Below are 23,545 nucleotides of genomic sequence, written 5' to 3'. Positions count from 1 at the left end.
AATTTCTATCAATCGAAGACTTTTCAATTCATTTGATTTATTTCGCTGAAATCAGCTAAACTTGTGTTACGTTGAAGTAGTGGAAGAGATATTGATTACGAAAATATAATCAATTTTCTAAATTCCACATTGATAATTTGTATTTTTGTTCTTGTTCCAGCTCTTTCTAGCTTGTTTAAAAGATCTTCAATCGAAAAATCTGTTAAAGGAAATCGACACCGACAAACTCTTCTCGAACATCACCGAAATACTGGACGCCAACGTGGTTTTTTGGCGTAACACTTTATTTCCTTTAGTTCGAGACATGCGGAAATACAAAAGACCCTCTTGCATAGAAAATATGCTGGAGGGTTTTCATAGTATACAAGATATTTTTCAACCGTATTACAAATATTGTGCCGAACAATCCCGATGTCAACATTATTGCAGGGAAAATCTTGACAGCGAAGTGTTTACTGCCTACTTAACTTGGTGTGAGAGCCAGAAGGAATGCAATAGGTAAGATATATACCTTTACATTGAAACACAAATATTCCCTTTTTTATTTGATTTTAGTAGTAGTAAGTAGTAGTAGTAAAACCAGTATGCAGCATGTCCGGAATTAAAATAATTATTAGAAGAGAAGTCGTTAACAAAGTAGAAGGCACTTTCCAGTAAATATGTTCTCAAATTATTGCGAAATGAGGGAAAAGATTATATCGATTTAATTTCAATTGGCAAGTGATTCTGCATTTTTTGCATTGTAAAATATTGAGCCCTTAACCCTTTTTTCCAATTTTGAACCATATGTTCCAATAAGGTATCAAATATGATACCTTGTCCGTTTATGGGGCACTGAGATTTATAGTAGTTATTTATAGTTATTTAGCTAAAAATTTATAGAATTCAACTGAAATCTCATGTTTTGTTTCCTTTTCTACATTCAGGTAGTCTTTTTTTTGTTCAAATTACCATACAAAGAAGACATATGCTCTTTGTCGGCTCAAAATAAATATGAATATTTTTTGCGAAAGCGATTAAATTTAGATAGTAATTGGCGATTCAATCATATCAGTTAGATGAGAGAAAAAAATTAAGACAACAACTCATATTAGCCCGAAATAATTATATATATATATATATATATATATATATATATATATATATATATATATGGGTGATTCCGTTCTAACTGTGATATTCAATGTCCTGTATTGTTTTTTTGTACTAGTCATTAATTAATAATCAATTAATAAAAATTTTGTGTTAATTGAATAATTCTTAAGATATTTAAACATTATTTTTATACAATATAACTTGCCACTTAAAGAAAACTTATACTACATCACTTGAATGTCAGTACCGTGTCATGTCCATTCCTAGAATTTACCGATAAATTATTAATTTTTTTTGTCGTAACAAATGATTTAAACTAATTACCTTATAAATTCTAATGTTTATGATCAAACTGAGGAAAATTGATGCACTTGTTGTTTAATATCTTAAGTTACCATGTCAGTACCGTGGATAAATGAGTCAGTACCGTGGAACTCAAAATCCGACATTTGTGTCTTGCTCGTGATACTTTGAAGTTGTAGTAAATTCCTCTTAGAGTTTTATTTTTACAGTAAAATAGATGAATAATATGCATAAAAAAGTTAGAAAAGTTAAATTTTAAAATCTTGAAATTTTGAATACAAAAAATCACAGTTAGAACGGAATCACCCATATATATATATATATATATATATATATATATATATATATATATATATATATATATATTATACCCAAAATAATATAATAAATGACAATAAACTATTTAATAACAACAATTTGGTTATCAAAAGCGTATGATTTTTGATTAAAAAAAATCATTTTAACTTTTACCGTAAACTTGTAAAGTATCAAATATGATACGTTCACAAAATGCATTTTCTAAAACAAAAAATCAGTTATGATTTTTCCTTTCCATAATTGTATTCAATACAGTAACCTAACCAAGTATTTGAAATTGGACACTCTTTGAATCTTTTGTCCGTTTATCTGCTGTGTGTCATGGTACAGTAAGCGACTAAATACCATATACGAGGATATATTGAAAAATTCTTAGCCTACTATAGAACCAAACAAATGTTTCTTCTTGCTCTGCAAACCAGACCTCCACAGCTCCTCGTTGGTAGAAAATTTACGAACTTTTAAACTTTATTTCAGTTGAGGAAAGAGATGATAGTCAGACGGAGCCAAATCTGGTGAATAAGAGGGGTGTTCTAGTAACTCAAACCTTAAATCACGAATTTTTTGCATGGTAACATGAGATTTGTGTACAGGGGCGTTGACCTGCAAAAAAAACACCTTTGAATAGCTTTTCGCATCTTTTCTCTTCAATTTTCCAGCAGATTTTTGGACACGAAACTTCTTAGGTCTTGGAGAACCAGAGTGTCGCCATTCCATCGATTGTTGCTTTGTTTCTGGATCATAGAAATGTACCCTCTTCCATAATAACTATTCGGTTTAAGAAGTTTACATCGTTTTCAAATCGAGCACAAATCGAACGCTATGCTTTCTACCCTTGCACGCTTTTGGTCAACATTCAAATATTTGGGGATCCATTTTGCAGCAATTTTTCTCATGTCCAAATTGACGTGAACTAAATGATGAACGCGTTCGTATGAAATAATCAGTGCTTCAAATATCCGTTTTAGCCCAATTCGACGGTCTGATAAAATCATGTCATGAACTGCATCGATATTTTCGGGGATTGACACAGAAACTGGCCGTCTTCCCGATCGGTCATCATCTTCAATGGAAAATTTACCTCTTTTGAAGCTTGCAGTTCAATTTTTCACGGTCGGATGCGAAGGACATTGATTCCCAAGTGTATTAAGCATATCTTCGTAAATCTGCTTACCTCTCAACCCTTTTAAATACAGGTACTTGATGATGGCTCGATACTCCAATTTCTTGATTTTCACAATTTCGGTGGACATATTTTTTCTCTTAATTTATTTCGTAACTCTGGTTTACTTTTTTGACGTCAAACTTTACACTGACACTTCTAATAAGTTACTGTGCGTTGCTATGGTAACGCAATATTTTGTTTATGCGTGGAACTGATCTAGTCTAATTAGATATCAATACATCCTCTTATTTTGTTTTAGAAAAGTCAATGTTTAGATCCATCTTCTATAAGCTTTAGCATCTCTTCAAGAATGTTGTCAGGTCCAACATATTTCTTGTTTTCTGCCAGCTTCTGATTTTAGTATTTCTGGTCTTTCGTCTTCATCAATTGCCATTTCTTCTTCTGATCTAGAGTCATTATAAAGTTCTTTGATATACACATACCAAGTTGTTCGAATTTCTTCTTCATCTATGATTATTTTTCCTTTTGAATTCCTTGAGGTATGAGGAGTCTTCTTGTGGTATTTCTAATTTTTTTGAACATATGGAACGTGTCGTGTTTGTCTTATAACTCTTCCATTTCGATGCATTTATCTTTCAATGGACTAGTTGCAGTTAATGACGGTCCCGGAAGCATCATTCCAAGTAATAAATCACTTTAAGAATAATGTTTACGTAACTTTTTGGATATATCTTCTAGTTCGCATTGTAGCCGCTAGATTAACCCTTATGGGATGTCGCTACTTATTTGTAGTGTATTATTTATTGTTCAATATGAGTTGAACTTGTCTTGTTCGATTTATTGTAATACAAAAGGACCATGCCTCCTAATTATTCTAGTGTCACTAACAATTAAGTATTATATAATTAAAACATGTTTCTTTTGTTAAACTTTAGTTGAACATATAATTGAATTTAATCTGATTTTTCCACTGCATGAATGAATTCGTTTCCAAAAGTGACGACTAACCTTACATCGTCTGACTAAAATATTCCAACTAGTATTTGAAGGATTAAGCAAACAGAAAATGGAACGTGCCTGAGAGAGAAGCTCTTGTATCATAGAGACGAAACTAAAATCTAATATGAAGAAGCTTAATCCACTAACAAACATCTATATCCTACATAATACAGTGGAACTTCATCATAGTATGCGAAAGTTGAAAGATATACCGGGTCTAACTGTGTTCAGAGTTGCATTAATTTCTTGATTTAAATTTAGGAATGTAGTTCGGAAAAAAATTATATATAAAAAAATGTATGAAAAATGACGCAGCATACAAGGCAGTACTATCCAATACGTCAACCGTAAATATTTTTAAATACTCATAAAGCTGAAATTGAACAATTCTATTCCACTTTCAACAATGATCCTGAACATGTCGAAGAAATATTGATCAATCACTTCAGGGAAAACTGTTTTATTGATGTACATTATTTATTCTACGAGTACATCGTATTTGCTCCAACACATTTATTTATACATGAAACTCTGATTTCCAGATTGAGACTTATGGATATACTAGTACAACCGATGCAACGATTGACAAAGTATGGCCTTTTATTAAAAGCGATTCTAAAGAATACCGATGAAGATGTGGAGAGAGAAAATTTACAAACAATGGTAAGTAATAAATCTAAAAAACTAGTGTTGTTTCTTATATTATTTCTGACCTAACAAGTTTCTGCATGCGTTGGGTATTGCAGAAAACCAACCATAGCTAGAAGATATTGGTAGGGTAGGTATGAATGCTGAGATGCTAAATAAAAAATGGTTTGAATCTAAACAATGTTGTCGTATCTTCTGATTGACATCAATTTCACCGAAAAAGTTTTCACTACTCAGATTTTGTTCCTCCAGCAGTTGATTGGTGCTATCTAATAGTACCATATTGATTACGGGTAGATTCTCACCTTTATTTAGATTCCTGAATTCTCATTGGTCCATATCATGTTATATTATTATCAATATTACGAGAAAGATTTCAGTAATCCAATTTTTACTTGTATTCTAGATTAAAATGGTGGATGATTTTGTGAACAACGTCAATTTGAGTCTGAAGCATCGACAAGACAAGGAAAGATTGAAAGGTATCATAGCAAGAATCGAAAGTTACGATATAGTGGTAAGTATTATAAATTCAATTAAATGTTTGTCTAGAAAATATGATTTTTTGTCCATCCTTGGATACACGGAGGATTTTTCATTTCACCTTGTAATTTTTTGTATATAAAGACTTAAAACTTTCTAAATATATGAAAACACAAAAATTTATTTTACGTTGAAAGTATTTCTAGCTAAAAATTCTTCCATTTCACCCCTCAGCTTGCAGTTCAGTGTAAATACAAAGATATGTGTTGTGTGGGATCTTTGAGAAGCTCGTAATCTCACCATACCCATATTATTTCGAAGGGTGAATTGATATGTCCTCTACTCACTACATGGCAGGATTCCAGATGATGTTAAAATTCATTCACGCCGGTACGTTCCGTCCTGTAGAACTCAATATTAGCCTATTTGAGAACAGAAAAATGGCTACCAATATCCACAAACTCAACACAATTCGCCCCAATTTCTTTTTTTTATCAATAGCTTCAAATTGAGAAACGAAACTTCGAGTAGTTTCAAATAGAAATTGTGGGATTGTGGCAACGAAACAGTAAAGTGTTTTTTTAAACCAAACTAAACTTTTTAATACGTATTTTGAGCAAATTTCTATCGATTCCTACTCATTATTCCAATATTAGTTTCCAAGTTGATTCACAATAAGTTGACAGCAAATTTTTTTGAACTTAATTAATTTCAAAAATAAATTTTCATACTTTGACAAGATTTTGGCTCACTCTTTGATGAGTAGATTTAACATCAGTATCAATAACTGCTTGAAATACTTTTAATCGTATATCGTAGCTTCACGATCAAGGCTATGTCACGAGATATTTCTGAATTTGCCAACCATATTCCCAGAGTCGATTCATAAAATTGATGAGCAAATTCGTGAGTTTAGACTTATTGGGTAAATAAAAAAAAAGTAGCAGTAACATTAATAAACACAAAAAATTTTCTTAGTAACACAAGAATGAATAGCATATTGTGGAAAATGGACCTATACAAATACGAAAATATTTTTAAGGTTTTTGATATGATTTAATATTTATTAAAAAAATAACTTCACGATTTTTAAGTCCTTTAAATATTGACAATATGTATAGTTTACATCTATTAAAAACAAAAACTTTACTTTAAACAAAATATTTTTCCTTTCATAAGGAGTTGCACTTTCTCTCTTTTTAGAAACCAACAGTAATCACTAATCATGGCCGAATCCCATCGTCCTTGATAGCGAATTTTCATTGTTCTAATAACTTGGTGGAACATTTCACCCTATTCATCACTGACAGCTCCCAAATTTTCAGGAAAAATGTCAGTTGGAATGGAGAAAATTAATTTTCAATGACATTCGAGCACCAAGGGATTTGTTGGCGTCTAGAAGTTCATCAACTAACTGTTGATAGTTTGGATCCATATTGTTGCTCAAAAATCCCCTCACTAAACAAATGCTCTAAGTTCCTGTATGGTGAACTTTTTCGCAAAATTGTCATCGTCCAGCAATTTTCTTATCACTCACTCAACTGGGGAAAGATTTCTCTAAGGTATTTGAATCCTTCACCCTGTTTATCCATAGCCTTTACAAAGTTTTTTATCAATCTAAGTTTAATGTGAAGGGGAGGAGCAAAAGGACATATTTGGGATCTACAAGGGGTATAAACTTAACATTTTGTGATGCCGGTTGAAAGTCACTTCTTGATTGCCAATTTTCCGTAAATCCTCCCTGAAGTTCCATTAAAATTCAAATCACCTTCAGGTCCCTATAAACTATACTTATACTTGTAGTTTATTTTGTCTAAAAGCAAGCGAATATTTTCATAAATTTTTTCCATCTTCACAGAATTAGCAACTGGTACAGACGGTTTTAAATTTCCATTGTGTAATAATACTACTTTTAAACTCTATTTAGAGAAGTCACTAAATAGGCATCACTCACTGGTATTATGCCCAGTATCAAGTTCCTTCATTAGACCATCAACGAATTTTCCATACTGTAGAATGCAGAAAATGTAGCATTTCTTTTTCTAAAGGTCGTAAATTTTGTCTCTTTATAACCCCAAATCACTTGCTAAATCATTCAACTCACTTTGAACAATCAAATGTGACTCGCCGGAACTGGTACTTGGAGTAAAAATAGGGTCCCTGCATTGTTCTTCGGAGCTTCCTGATGATACGTTGTCTTTAGTATCTTCTAAAACAATATTTTGCGGATCTAAAGGTGCAATCGGTACCGGTAAATCTTCGTTATGGGAAACAGGTCGTATAGCAGACGGCAAATTTGGATACTCGATATTGTGCTTTCCTTTTTTAAAATAACCTTCAGTCTGTGTTAGACAAAAATGGCAGTCGTCAAAATAATAAGTAGAGTCCCGCCATACCATTGGAAAAGCAAAAGGCATGTTTTTTTTTTGTTCCCATTCATCCACTGCACCATATACCAAAATATTTTAAATAGACTTTTTTCACATTTTCAGAATGTGATTCCATCATAAATTCCCACAAGTATAGCAAAATTTGTCAGGAGCTGTGGCGCGTTTGACTCGACATTTTCGTCTTTTTGCATTATGAACAGAGAAGCACTTACTATGAAAATCAACATAATACTAATTTTTAATGTTATTTTTATGTTTATCATTCTGAATAATACAGTTCAAGTATTTTTTCGACCATAAAATTTACAGATATTAACCGCCCCTTTATAAAATTAAGTACCTGCTAATGTAAACAGGGATAATTAAGCTATTAAAAAGTGGTACGTGTTAGGGCTTAATAAATATTTTTTCTATTATTGGAGGGGTATTTCCATTTTAAAAATAAAGGTCTCGCCTGTGTTATTAAAATAATGTCGGCCAGTGATAATTCCTCACAACTGGAATCTCCATACTGTAAACTAGATTTATTCAAAGAAATCTTGTTTCTCAAATATATCGAAAACATTAAGATATCCTGCATAATGAATTTCAATTTCCCATATGATTAACATGGGGAAGCTTGTTTTTTTGAGATGGGTATTTTATAACTTTTTAATAGTTCATCAAAAAGGCTGGACTAAATCATTCTCTTATATAACAAAGAATGTTCTACAAATAAGTTCTTTAAATTTTTTGACGAAATTATTAGTTTATCAAGAATTTTGTCAAATTTTTTGTATTCTGAATTTTTTATGGTTTCACAGATGCTTCCATTCAACTGCCAAATTTCTGTTACTATCGTATCTCAATTTTTCAATAACTTAAAATTATTTTTTCAAAAATTATTTTTATTTATTTCTTGCGACATTAGATGAATGAATATAATGAATTTTTTCATTATTTCCAACAATATCTTCGATTTATTCTCAAAATCTCACGCCAATTGTTATGATACATCGGATTGTCTCAACAGTGTTATCTGTCCATCAGGCTGAAAATGTAACAAAAAGAAACTCAACTAATTCAATAAAGCAATTTTGTGATATGTTGTTAAATATATGGGCATATTATCAACTTCAACACAGCAAAAGCAAGAGTAATATCATTTACGAAAATTTCCATTTCAAAGGGAAAGAAACATAATCAAGTCGATATTCCCTATTATTTTGATTCAATTATATGTCGAATCAGTTCTCGGTGTTATGGACATTCCTTCAGCCATCTTGAAAATGATATTACATGGAAAATCAATCGATTTATATTCTTCGTTAAATATCAACTGGGAAATCGATTTCACATTAGATGAGGATATTTATCTTAATGTAATTATCTTATATTGATTATTTTAGAGACACAATATAATCATCGGAATAATTGATACTTATCTACCTATTCACAATTTATAATCAGTTATTTTGATGGGTCGAGACCAGCTGAAAAGAAATAACTTCAATAGACACCTGCACTTTGTCTAATTCCATTTCATCTCAACTACCTTTCATAATCAAAAACCGTGGTGTCAATTTAGTTTATACTGTCCAGAGTACATTGGAAAATATTATCAAGCGAAGCAGAAATGTTGAAAAAAGTGAAGCTTCATCATCTCCTACTAAGCGCAAAAACAACGCCCACGCTTAAACGCTTACACCAAAAGTTTGGGATGACTTGAATTGCAATTGATTGTACCAAATAACATTAGAGAATTGAGAGCAAGTTTTTTTTCCCGGAATAAAACAATACCATTACCAATTATCTATATAGAAGGGACGTACATTCATTATTTTTCCTTTATCTGAAAACTTAATCTGAGAACAAAAACGGAGGGCTACGAAATCCAGTGTAGAAGGGATGGCGATTAATCATGGTTCATATATGGATCCTCATGGTTGGTGCTTATAGGCTTGTGTCATTCTTAAATCTATTTTATCCTTCTTTCTTGTTGACTGTTTCTATGAAAACATCCATAAAACAGAGATTGAAAGACCTCATCAAGATTTTACTCACCAAATCAGGATCTAGGTATATATTTCGTTTTCTGTTAAATGATATGAAACTACCTTCGTAGTAATCGAGGAAAAAATCATTTAAATCGATTTCCAATTGGCGATTTTTAAGACAATTGAGGAATGAGGAATGCTGAGTATTTACCCAGTGAATCGATAGAATTCATGAAATTTGGGGGACTTTCATTGCACGTTTTATGCAGATCGATTAGTTACGTTTCTACATTCATCAAGAAAATCGAGTTCGATTATTGCACTATGGGTAATAAACCCTTAATCAAATCTGTTTCAATTTGTGTTATTCCATAGAAGTAATCGGCTTAAACTGTATTGTATTTTTTATTGTCAGATATTAATGTTAACATAGAAAATAAATCTTTTGGAAATACCTCCACTCAAAGATATTTGGCTTTCTCGATACATTCGACATTTGGAATTCGCCCACCATCAGGAGAAGCACCCTATAGGCTTGAGTAGCTTTCAATTGGATTCAAATGGATACATTTTTATTTTTGATGATTAATGTAACCACCATCGTTATAAACAACATTTTGCCATTTAGTGTACAAATTTTCAATACTAGACTGATAAAAATCTTTTGGTCTTTGAGTAAAATATCTGCCGATAGCATTTTGGACATCATAAAAATGTTTTGTCATCAAGAAAATAAACCGACTAGGGCGAGTAAAGTGGATGATACAGTATACTTTTAGACTAAAGATTGTTTCACTTGAAACAACTCGCTTCGATTCCATGAGCTTAGTAGCGAATGGAATAGAAGCTTGCATTGCTAATTGGATTTTCGATTTTATTATTCAACTTCTGGAAACAATAATTAGATATATCTAAACGAACGTCAAACAGTATAATTGTGATTGTTTCTGTGCTGCTAATGTATACAGTGTGTTCATTATAAATATTACCTGAGCGATGGCTCCAGAAATACCAAATTCACGTCACCTAATCCATAATAAAAATAAGGTATTCAACATAGTGACATGAAAGAATTATTATTCTTAGAACGCTTTGTATAATTGAACTATATAATTTTGGAAAATTAACTCATAATAATGACCTTTCCAGATAAATTCACCCCTCGTTTTTATTTTGCGAAATCCTTTTCATCTCGAAGTCGTTAATCTAAAAATAAATGTTACAGGAATCTAAAGACGACGACATCGACAAACTCCTTAAGAAAGAGAAATCATTGACGCAACTCGATTTAACAAAACCGATGTTAAATTGTCCAGTTGAAAGAAAACGTCATCTATTGTTAGAAGGGGATCTTAAATTGAAAGACAGTGGAACTTCCAAGGTAATTCTTTTTATAAACTGATTGATTCATAACCAAACCTAGTCAGTTATTAATAATAATTATAAATATTCACGGTAAACGATCTAGATGACTTTGTTTTTGTTACTCTAATGCTGCCATTAAATCCGAATTAAATTCCAAAAATTTCGTTTTTGATGACTTACTTTAAGACGATCGGGTGGTTCTTTTAGAAATCTCTCCAGATCGACTGGTGTGGTTTTTTTTGTTGATATGAGGATGTATTGATATCTAGTAAGCCTAGACCAGTTCCATGTATAAACAAAATATTGCGTTACCATAGCAATGAACAATAACTTAGTAGAAGTGTCAGTGTAAAGTTTGACGTCAAAACAGTGAACCAGAGTTACGCAATAACTTAAAAGATAAAAGATGTCCACAGAAAATTGTGAAAATCGAAAACTTTGAGTATCGAGCCATCATCAAGTACCTGTATTTAAAAGGGTTAAGAAGTAAACAGATTAAAGAAAATATGCTTAATACCCTTGGTGATCAATGTCTTTCGTATGCGACCGAGCAAAATTGGACAACAAGCTTCAAAAGAGGTAAATTTTCCATTGAAGATGATGACCGATCGGGAAGGCGGACATTTTCTGTGTAAATCCCTGAAAATATCGATGCAGTTCATGACATCATTTGATCAAAACGTCGAATTGGGCTAAGAAGGATATCTGAAGCACTGAATATTTGAAATGTTTGAATGTTGAATGTTGACCAAAAACGTGCAAGGGTAGAAGAATAGCGTTCGATCTGTGCTCGATTTGAAAACGATGTAGACTTCTTAAACCGAATTGTTACTATGGATGAGACTTGGGTACATTTATACGATCCAGAAAGAAAGCAACAATCGATGGAATGGCGACACTCTGGTTCTCCAAGACCTAAGAAGTTTCATGTCCAAAAATCTGCTGGAAAAGTTCTTGCTTCAATCTTTTTGGGATTGCCATGAAGTGATCATGATTGATTTTTTGGATAAGGCTAGAACAATAACTGGAGATTATTATTCGATATTACTGACCACTCTACGAGAAAAAATTGAAGAGAAAAGAAGCGGAAAGCTATCCAAAGGTTTTTGTTTTTGCAGGATAACGCCCATGCACACAAATATCATGTTACCACTTATTCACCAGATTTGGCTCCATCCAACTATCATCTCTTTCCTCAACTGAAAAAAATTTAAAAAGTCGTAAATTTTCTTCCAACGAGGTGATAAAAGCTGTGGAGTTCTGGTTTGCACAGCAAGGATAAAACTTTTTTTGAAAGGTCTAAAGACCTTGCAAGTTCGCTGTAATAAATGTATCCAATTAAGAGGAGAATATGTTGAGTATTAAATTATTTTGACATTGAAATTTTGTTTGGTTCTATAATAGGCTAAGTATTTTTCAATATATCCTCGTAGACTTCGGACTGGTGTTGTCAGAACTCTTCACATCATCTCTATGGTGATTATTCAGGGTACTTTTTAGAAACGAGAAGATAGAATGAACAAATTGTTTATTTTAGCAAAATACCTAATTACATATTTGCAGGAAAAGACTGACTAAATTTTTTTTCGTTTTTTAATTTCTTTTGCCGGTCTTAAACTGAATCTGCTTGTTAAATTACAAAAACAATTTGAAATTAGTTATTCGTTCTTATAGATTATTTCATATTCTTTTTGAGATTGAATATCTATTTAGCACCTACTAGAGTCCGGTCAAATTAGACCAAAAAATAAGAGTGAAGCTACATAAATTCCCATCACGCTAAAAATCAGTAAAATTGTTTGAAATTTTTCGCGATTTTCAGCGAAACGGTGAGCTTCAATACCTCAGACAAAAATTTTAGATTATAAAATTATCTACAACAAACGTATGAATACTTTTTTCCTACGAGTCATCGTTTCTGAGATATATTGATTCGAAACATTATAATCGTCAAAAGCCTCCAACTGAAAAAATTATTTTTTTCTTTAAACCAGGAAAAGCTCTAAATCAGTCGGAGATCTATTCATCAAAAAGTTTATCTACTTTTGGAGAGTTAAGAAAACGCGCTAATTACAATTCCTCATAGGTGTCGTGGAAACCTGTACATTACAGCTTTAACAACTTTTTGAATCATTATATCTCAGAAACAGCGACTCGTAGACAAAAAAGTAATGATGCGTTTAATGTAGATAATTTCATGATCTACAATTTGTCTGCGGTATTTTTATTATAAAACTTACTGGTTTGCTGAAAACCGCGAAAAACTCATTTTTTCACCTTTGACCTTGAATAAAATTTTTTCTTCGAATGTCTAAATTGACCGGACACTAATGATTCCGTTCTTTCACACATACTTAGACACTTTGAGTTCGACTTTAATGGTCGTTTGTTCTACTTACAATTTCCCAAGATGTTGGCATCTTTACAGGACCGTAATCTCATGATTTACTTTGGTTTGGAGAAATGGATTGTCGAGTGCTTCTTTAAGAAATTTATATAGTTCCTGTGGTGGTAAATTATTATCTTATTTTTAGTTGATAGCCTTCGGAGTGGCATATTAAGAAGTCTTGCATCTTCATATAATTTTCCAGACCGATGTTGAAATCGAAAGTAGGAGAATAACCTAAGAAACCTCATTAAATGACAACATCTGTCTCTCACTCTCAAACTCAGATATTAATTCCAAAGATATTACAAAAGTTTTTGGAAATGCTCGTCGAAAATATGGAAATTAGTATGAAATAATAGCTCAAGGCGCACATCTTCGTAGTGAGACTTAGGAATACATTTTACACAAACTAAAATACAAAAGGGGCTGTGGTCTCCTGTCTAATATTAACCCTACGTAATGTATAGATAGTCGGAAACTTGTTTTAGTTTTTTGTACATTGTACGGGGGCGGTAGGATAAAAAGTAATTTTTCGATTGAATGCATGAAAATATTTTATTTTTGTATATAATCTTTTCTTAACTATACACACTTAGACCAGCGAGTCTCTACTTTTTTCAAAACATCTAGAAATACGCATTTTTCCCTACCATCACCTTTCTATTTATCTGAAATCATACCTTTTCACTGAGCCATTTGGGGGATGAAGTGATGAATGGTACCAAAAATTGACTAATTTTTCTATGTCAATAGCAGATGAATGGGCCAGAATATTTCCATAACAGAGCTCTTTTAATTAACGAATATAATCAATAGATTATCGAATACCATATAATTATCGAATCTTTTTCAACCATAAAAATTAAACTCAACTAAAATTATTAACATTTGTTTATATGTATATATTTTATAATATAAAATAATGAATTCCACTTAAATTGTCCAGGTCTTATCTATCACTGATAGTATTATCGTTTCTATGTATGTGAACTATTTCTAACAATTCTCTTTGACTTGTTTTTGACTTTGTTCGTCAGTTTTGAGTTTTTATTACTAAATGTATGTTTTTTTTGGTATCCACGATTCGATAATGTAGTTTTATTTCATTATTGTACGTATGTAAGTTTCTGCTTGATTTCTTCGTTTAAACGTTGCAATAAATTTCTCATATTAGTCGTTGTTGATAGTTTTCCCTTTTTTGAAGTCAACGAATAGTCACGCGCATCCCAAAAAACCGACGTCAGCAGATGGAACGGTCTTTGCCTTGTTTGGAATCGGTTCTCTATTGATTGATTGATTGAGTGATCAAACCACGTTTCATCCAAAGCTTTGAAACAGCGCAAAAATTTGGTTTCATTTTTGTGAAACATTACCAAACACTCGATGGAAACATATTCAGAACGGTGTTTTTGTTCCATTGTGAGCAAACGCGTCACTAATCTACCGCACAGGTTTCTCATGTTCAAATTTCCAGTTAATATGCGATGTACCGCACTTTTTGAATGGTCTAGAAACGTTGCAGGTTCGCTGTAATAATTGTGTTCAACTATGAGGAGAATATGTTGAGTAATAAAATATTTTAACATTGAAATTTTGTTTTAGTTCTATAGTAGGCTAGTAATTTTTCAATATATCCTCGTATATATCTGGTAATCGTGTAAGTTGAAAAACAATTATCTTTGTTTTGTATGTGAATGACGGACGTTTTGCATACCATTTGTTAGGCCTAACGTGGCCAAGTCAACATTTGTAGTCTGTAGTCGTTATATTTATTTTAGTTGCACCACTATATGCTTCATTATTAAAATTACGATGTACTTTACTAATTAATTCAAGTTTATCTCCATAGATGGAAGTCCATTGTTTCCTTCTGACTGACATGTTACTGGTGTGTAAACCGTCGACGAGAAAAGGTGGCGCCACCATGCGAGTAATTCGCCAACCGTATTTAGTGGATAGGCTGGTAGTTTCGGAATTACACAGAGAGACACCCAGTTTGGCAGTCATTTACAAAAACGAATTCGATATGGCCGTTGCAGCGTTCATTCTACAGAATAATGATGCCAAAAAAATCAAGGTTAGTAAACGTATTAGAGAGAATATTTGGATTAAAACGTGAAATTATATATTCCGCCTGTCCCAAAAAAGTGCATATTTCTCCCAACGAATTGGAAAAAAATTATTAGTTTCAAATAGAAATTGGAATATAATAGAGATTTGGCCCTTGTAATCTATTTACATTGATCTAAAGTAAAATTCCCCATTTCAGAATTAGAATTTAATTAAGCTTGCAGTATGGAATTTTTGATAGTTCAGCACAAACTATGGACATTTTCCAAGCAATTTTAATTATTGTTCGGAAAATTGCATCTTTCAGTAATTGTCTCTTCAATATGTTGAAATGGATGTTGCAGATTTACTGATCTCGACTTTTCTTCATATCATGACGACTGTCGAATCTCTGTTTTTTTTTTTCTCTGCATTCTCAATGTGGCTCAATTCAATTGCAATTTTATTTAGAACCATAACATGAATAATACGGATGGAACAACTAGATGTTGCACTCATTTATATTTTCTAAATTTTCGTAAGGCAGTCGACTAATTTTCCTGCATTTATAGTGAACTAATGTTTCTGTTTCTTCTGAATTTTTGTTTCTGGATTATACTGGTGTATCCAAATGTTTGGATAACAAACCTACCTTGTACTAGGTTACTAGGGTTACTAGGTAGGTATTTTATGCCATTAAATGATCTTCGATAGTATGTAATATTTATTTAATTATTCAATAGTTATCCAAGTGTACCTCCTGTACGTATTTTCTATGAAAATTTACAAATTATGATAATTTTATTCAGAATGTCTCTTTATGGCGAACGGTTTCCTTGGCATGTACAACTATTTAAAAATCTACATACCTCCTGAACCATAAATTTTATGGAGTTAAACAAAGAGTACCTTTTTGTTAAAACATCGATTGAAAAATTAATTTTTGGTCATCCCTGTGAAAGTTATGGATTGTTACTATTGGGTACGAGCCGACCCTGGCCTTTAGATAGTATGTAGAATTATTTAAGCCTTATTCCGCAACTTTAAATGCCTATAACTCAGAAACTATGGGTCGTATGAAAAAATTTCTTCTATATCACTGCATTACTTTTACGTCATCTACTCACTCCTGAATTTTTTACATCAAGTTCCGATACACTCTGTAGACAGAGCAATAAATTATATTGCGAAACGAAGATTTTTAACTATCTAGAAGAGCTTGGTGTTATTGAAATGATTTCAAATAAAAGTTAGCTTTGAATATGTATGTATTCTTGAACTTATAAATTTGACGAAAGTCATATGTGAATTAGGAGAAAGAATTTAGAGTACTTGGTACTACTATAAAAAGGGCAAAATATAAAATGAATTATCAAAATGCTGAATATTTGAGTGCTTTAACGGAAAAAAGAAAACATTGCAATACATTCAACTTTATGGGTGATAAAAGCCATAGAGCTGCCATGGGTTATGAAATACGTCCAGGGGATGATTTTTTATCTTCAAAACTGTTAGAGAATGAGGTGCTAATTAAGTGCTCACAAAATAATCAGAAGACAATCGAGAAATATTATTTCTACAGTGGTTGGAGACCTTAAAACCTCCATGCCTGATGTACTGAGTCCTAGTAGGTTTTTTTCCATTTTTAAAACTGACTTAAAATTAAGTACTTATCAGGTGACAGTCAAGAAATATCATTTCTATTGTGTTTAGTTAGGTAAGGTCTCCTGATATAGGAGCATAGCTCAAGGCGGTTCTACGGCTTTTTTTCTCCCATTCACATATGATTTTCGTCATCTAAATTTCTCATAAGCACCTAATGTTTCTGCTTAATTGATACCTGATTGAGTATTACCTCGTTTTTCAATTATTCGGGCACTTTCACGATATTGACTCTTCAGCACCCAATAAGCACCTTATTTTATTACCTCAGCAATCAATTTATTTTCATTGCGTTGCTAGCATCATGTTTTCCTAGCACCGCAACTATGAGTATACCGTTGCTATTAAAATTACAGAGTACCTAATTTTTGAACTTGGTACCTAAATATCAACTAAAAAACACCGAATTTTGGCATTTTCTAAATGCAATTTCTCGACTTTGCGCTGTTGGCGAGACGGAGCTAAATTTGCAGCCGCTTGAATTCTGATGCTCAGTCTGCTTGAAAATCCACCACTGCAAAGTTCATAATTATATTTTCCAGTCATTGTTTTCTCTACTTTACAATTAGATTAAATGAACATCAATCATAAAACTCCAAACAATATCACCAATACAAATCAACAATTCTATTTACATAAACAAAATACCGGGATTCAGTTTAAATTGTTCACTATATTGTATGTGACTAGTTGAATAACAAACAAATATAATGCGTGGTTGCTCCCACTTAGCACATATTCATCTATGACACGTAGAAGATAAACTCATACAAGTTCACTAAATCATTAATTGTTCTCGTAAACCATTTGTGGTATTTCACAAATAAGTTGGAAACAAAGGCACTATTCATAAACTTTCCATTCTTCCAGTTTCACAATAGAAATGAGGTGTGAAAGTTTTGATATCTAATGATACTAAAGATACTGTATATTTTAAATTGCAGCGAAGTTAAAACTGGCATCACTGCATTTTTTAGGAGGTTAGGTTTGTTCCAACCTGCTAGTCAGAAAAGTTTTTGGAACGGTTATCGTAAACGTTTATAGATATTTTCTGCGCAATCTCCGGCTATGCACGGTTCTTATAACAGTTCTTGCTATCAACCAACTAGAGAAAAGACCGTCGCGAAAACGGTTTACAAACGATACCTTAGTCGATTGGAACGCAAAACAGAATCGTTCATATAAAGGTAGTCACACACTTGTCGTCATCAGACGGGGCGTTTTCAACGGACGGATCGGATTTACTTCGACGGCTGCGCACAGGTACGTAAGCTCCACAAATTACCGATTCCGAGGTCTCTCGCCAGTCGTGAGTTTGAGTGGCTGTGGAAGTCTCGTGCGTTTGGTTTTTGACTTCGATTATTATAAAAATTTTGATATTTGTGGAATTTATAGTATGGATATTGAAGATATTGATAATAACTACAATCGGATCCGTACGGAGAGAAAGAAGGGGGCGCGCTTATTCCAGGAATTCCTGATACTGTTGTTGATGATTCAGAACGAATGCTCCTTCTCGATCCTCATTGGTATTGCCGATAAGTACAATGCGAATTTGTGCGCGCAGATCGATTTGAATCAATGTTTTTAATCACACTCGGAAAATCCGATCCGTCCGATGACGACAAGTGCGTGACTACCTTAAGGGTAATTGCCCAGGAACACATCATCTCTATTGCGCTGAATCGTCACCATACCAAGGTTTTTTGAAGAGTTGGAACGAACCTTATAATACTACGCGTTCACTGTTCGTTGTTCAGTGAGAAAATCAACCTCCAATTACTTCTCTCCAAAATACGGTACACAACAACTTCTTCGCTGACAGTGTAGTCTTTGCTTTAATTTCCTTCCGTATTTACGAGGTCTGGCTATTGAATAACGAGACTGCGCGTCTAGAAGGCGCCCTAGACGGGTGGGGTAAAAAACCAGTAGTGCGTTAGGTATATAGATAACTTGTCTATGCACGTCCCAAAACACGTTTCCGTCACTATTATAAAACGTACCAATCTCAAATTTCTCGTTAAATTGGAAAAAACTCCGACTGAGTGCTATAAATTGTTGGTAGAGGCCTATGGGGATACTTCTCTACCTCGTACGCGTATTTTTGAGTGTTGTAAGCGCTTCAGTGAGGGATGAGAGAGTACTGAAGATGACCAACGCCCAGGTCGACCAAAATCAACCAAATTGTGCGTCTAGATCGTCAAATGAGGATCCGATTGATTGCCTAGGCCGAAAAATCTGATAAAGAAATAGTTAGAAAAATTTTACACTATGAATTACACATGACAAAAGTCTGTGCGAAGTTGATGCCAAAAAATCTGACTCCTGACCAAAAGCTCTTGCGTCAACGGGTATGCTCAGATTTCGTTGAAAGGTTGGAAAAAGATCTGCTTTGAAAGGGAGCCGATTTGAGTCGATGGAAACGGTAAAGCAAAAAATGGCAGAGCTCTGAAGGGCCCTCACCAAAGAAGATTTCCAGCAATGCTTCGATCAATGGAAAAAACGTATGGAAAGGTGTGTGGCGAGTGGAGGGGAGTATATTGAAGGGAAGCATTCGAATGTAGAATAATTTTTATAATAAAAATAAAAAAAAAATGAAGATGAAATTAAAATATGAAAATTATGGTTTTGTTAATTGAATTGAAGAACTTTTACCTCAAAACAAGTACTTTGATATGGTGTCATAAATCAGCTTCTTACTATATATTCCAGAACATGATTTGTTGATATTCTCAAATAAGTTTATGATTAATCGAACTTATGCAACCGCTCCAAAGATCATTCTCTGAGGGTAGTAATATTGAAAGCTTTCTTTGAATACACTTATTATATTCTCGATTTTCGTGGAAATTTGAATTCAAGCTCTACTCGCCCTTTTCTACGAAATCTTCCCTGTAAATCGTACGATTTATATTTTGGGGAGTTTAAACTACCCCTTACTGCAAAAAATTTGAAACCTCAGATTTTATTCATGTTTCGGGTAAAAGTTTAAATGTATCATCCATAAATGTGTTGACATTCTCAAACACGTTTATGTTTAAACGGATTCATGCAACCCCTCCAAATTATCCCCTAATCGTATGAAAAGCTAAAACATAATTTTCACGATTCTTTTATAATTAAAAATTATTTAAAAGTGTATTTATACTGAATTGATATTATTTCGTCACTATTTTTAATTGCTGCTTCTTAAATATTCCAACCTTTATGAAACCCACCTTCAATGACCAAATTTTTTTTTCAGAAATAAAAAAAATGAAATTGAAAATATCTTTAGTATCATCAAATTTTTTATTAGAAAAATTATATAAAAAATATTTTTTAATAATTATATCGCTCCACGTTTCTTTTTTTCCTATGCTCCAAAATTCTTGCTCCTAAATTTTGAAAAAAAAAGCAGTTGGTTTTTCAATAATAACTCGCTCAATGTTCAAGCTTGGAACTTTTTAAAAAAAGCATTTTGTGGGGGATTTCAAGTATCTCAACGTAATCAATTAAAACTGTTTTCAACCCCTGGTTTCGAAAAGAATGCAGCTCAAAGGGGTTGCATAAACAATATTTGGTAAGCAAATGCAAATTTTGAACTAATGCATCCCCTTTAATTTTTATGATACATTCATATGATAAATCTAAAAATTTTTGGCAAGGGAAACCTTATAATTGATAATATAAACATTTTCCTCATAACTTAAATAGTTTTTGGTTTATTTAAGAAAAAATTTTTTTCAAGATTACGGAAATGCAGTGTTCAATTTAATCAATTATTTTTTCTAAAATAAGCATTTAAAACCGGTCAAATCACATGGATCATATCAATAATACATAAATAAAGTTAATTGCAAGTAGATTACGATTAAATTTATTTAGGGTGGTAATGGCGAGGGTATAATTATTACATTTTTACAAAAAAAAGAAGAAACCGTCATTATAAATCAGTCAACTCTTTTGCTAAAGATTTTTAACAGTACTCATTTTATAGGTTTTACTTTGTGCTTTGAAAAAGATCTCTTGAGCTTTTTCCATAAATTTCTTCAATATCACGTTATTTGAGGTTTTCAATTTCTGGATTCCCCCAAAAAAGACATTCTTCACCGAGCACTAACTCAGTTATTGTTGAATGTACAGAAGTCTTTAAAAAACTTATCTCTTCGTTTTTTTATTAGCTACATTTTTGTTTATAATAATTTTGCTGATAAAAGTTATTCATGAAAAATATGCGTTTTTTCAATGAAAAGTGAGCTGTTTCAATCGTTAATAAGTCTAAAAGTACCAACTTTGTAGAATATAAGTTGCTTAGAATTGGTCAATCCATCAATCTAAGAAATTATTTTGATTAAAAAAATTTTCATGTCCAAGATTGGTGGCTTTCACCTCCGGGGAAAAATCACCCTTCGGCATAGGGTAGCTTTTGAAGAAGGTTATAAATACTACCTTCATACCAATATTCAAGAAAATCAAAATTCCACAATATAACAGCTGGTATCTAGCCTAACTATGTCGCTACGAATTTCTCCTCCGCCAGTTTTTTAAAAAAATTGGTTTCAAATTATAATTATTATTCCGGTCATTTTTTTGAGATGGCTCCAATCATTTTCCGCATTTTTTCCAGCTGGATTATTCTCATGATTAAATTCCCTAGCTAACTCTCTCCAGTCTTTTTTCTCTTCCTTCCAAATCACCTTATCGTTTTCTTACGGATTCGCAATTTTATATTTCTCCACCAAAATCACTACCAGATCATCAGATAAATTCCATGATCTATTTTTTTTTTTCATAGACTTTTATTAAATTATAAAGATTCGGACTGTCAGACTTGCTGGGCAGCATTCAGATGCAACATATCCCAACCGTTGGATTGATTGAGTAGAGCCCCAGCATTGGAGCATTGGCCTCCTCAATCTCCAGAGTTTAATCCTTGTCATTTCTATCTATTCTACACGACACCCGTAGTTGATATCAACTATTTGAAGAATCGTATTCAAATAGCATATAAAACACCATAAGAAAAACACCTCAAATATTTGAACGTGTACAGCAGTCCATGACACGTAAAATAAGTTCATGTATTTTGGCTAGAGGTGGTTATTTCCATAAATCGAAACACATTTAACATCTTATTCATTCATCATAAATTATGGAGTTTTTTTTCTTTGCAACTATTGGTTTTGGGAAAAAAACTTGAGAATGAAAAATCTTGTTAAATGAAACAAGGGTGCAGAGTCATGGTTTTATGTCATAAAACTTCATCTTGAAAGGAAGTTTTGATATGGAATAAAGTAAGTACTGCTAATTCACCCCCGTATAATATATAAATTAAAAATTTCTAGATTTACTTAAATTTTAGAAAGAAAATAAAAACTGAATTTTGTTCACCATCTTTTATGGTTATATCACAGATAAATGGGCTGAGGAAATTTTGTTATAGGAAAGACCCATCTTAATTTCATACGAGTAATCACCTCCAGAATTAAGAAATACCCCGTATAACTAATGGCATGAATGTAATATTCGAATGTACTGAAAATCATAATCACGCAAAAATTTTAAGTCACTTTTTCTTAAGTAATTAACATAAGTACTCGACAATCCTTTTTTTTTGTAATTATAGAAAGCTTTTATCACCTGACATGGAAGTTAATTATTCGACCTCCTCGCCTACTATACTTGAGAAAATTCTAGGAGACACTATGTCAATTACTATAAAGCCGCAATTTAGCTACGCAGAGTACACCATAAAAATATCTTTTAACGAGATTAGTTTTCCCATAGTAAATATTAAAGTGAAAATATTCATTTTATTCAAATATTTGTAGTGGAGTTTGATTGAATTAAAAGCTGGAAAAAGTTATAATAAGAAGAAAGGATTATGAATTTTGACGTGTTGTAAAATTTGGTATGTAAACTGCTCAGATTAGGCGACATATATCAAAAGCGGTTTGAGGCATCCAACAGATTAAAGACGCCAAAGATAAAAAATTTGCAACATTCCAACAACTATTTCTCCCAATGAAATATGAAAAACTGACTACAAACATCCTGAGTTACAATTGAAGGTTGGATCTCTGATCATTCTGCTCCGTAACTTGAACCCACCACGGCTGTGCAATGGCACACGATTAAAATATTAATGAAAAACGATAATGAAGCCATCATTTTGAATGGAAAGTTTCAAGGCTCAAATGTGTTGCTGCGACGAATCTCGGTGATTCATAAAGATGTGCCAATTGAATTCAAACGCACTCGATTCCCAATTAGTTGGCATTGGCTATGACGATCAAGAAGGCACAAAGCCAGACTTTGTCTGTACGTGGCTAAGTTTGGAAACACCATGCTTTTCCCATGTACAACTATATGTGGCATGTTCTCGCGTGGGAAAACCATCCAGTTTGTTTGTGATGGCTAAAGACGGACTAACCAACAATATTGTACATTCTATTGCGCTGAGAGATTAATCTTTATTTTCATTTAACTGAGATAATTAATAGTAAAAATATGAATAATTATTTTTGATGTTTGTACTTTAAAATAAATTTGTTACTTTAATAAAGATTAATTTATTAGCTTATTGTCAGTAGGTTATTTCGTAGATATAATTTATATGGCAGAACAACGTTTGCCGAGGCAGCTAGTAACAAATAAATACCTATATTTAAATAAAAGGGTTAAGATGTACGCAGATTCACGAAGATATGGTGATTAATATCCTTCGTATGCGACCGTGAAAAATTGGACTGCAAGCTTC

At 32.5% G+C, this 23,545-nt stretch overlaps 1 protein-coding gene across 3 annotated transcripts in view; it reads left to right on the top strand.

The window, feature by feature from the left end:
• Positions 1–23,545, top strand: part of LOC130902804 (pleckstrin homology domain-containing family G member 5) — a 306,366-nt gene that overhangs the window by 244,141 nt on the left and 38,680 nt on the right. For all 3 annotated transcript variants that reach the window (XM_057815134.1, XM_057815136.1, XM_057815135.1), the window contains 5 exons: positions 161–498; positions 4,384–4,504; positions 4,896–5,006; positions 10,564–10,719; positions 14,942–15,169. In XM_057815134.1, coding sequence (XP_057671117.1) covers positions 161–498; positions 4,384–4,504; positions 4,896–5,006; positions 10,564–10,719; positions 14,942–15,169 — 954 coding nt within the window. The remainder of the gene's footprint in view (positions 1–160; positions 499–4,383; positions 4,505–4,895; positions 5,007–10,563; positions 10,720–14,941; positions 15,170–23,545) is intronic.

Source organism: Diorhabda carinulata, chromosome X (genome assembly GCF_026250575.1).
Source record: "Diorhabda carinulata isolate Delta chromosome X, icDioCari1.1, whole genome shotgun sequence".
In the NCBI taxonomy this organism is placed as follows: Eukaryota; Metazoa; Arthropoda; class Insecta; order Coleoptera; family Chrysomelidae; genus Diorhabda; species Diorhabda carinulata.
The sequence above is the reverse complement of the archived record's forward strand: the minus strand, read 5'-3'. Positions and strand labels throughout refer to the sequence as shown.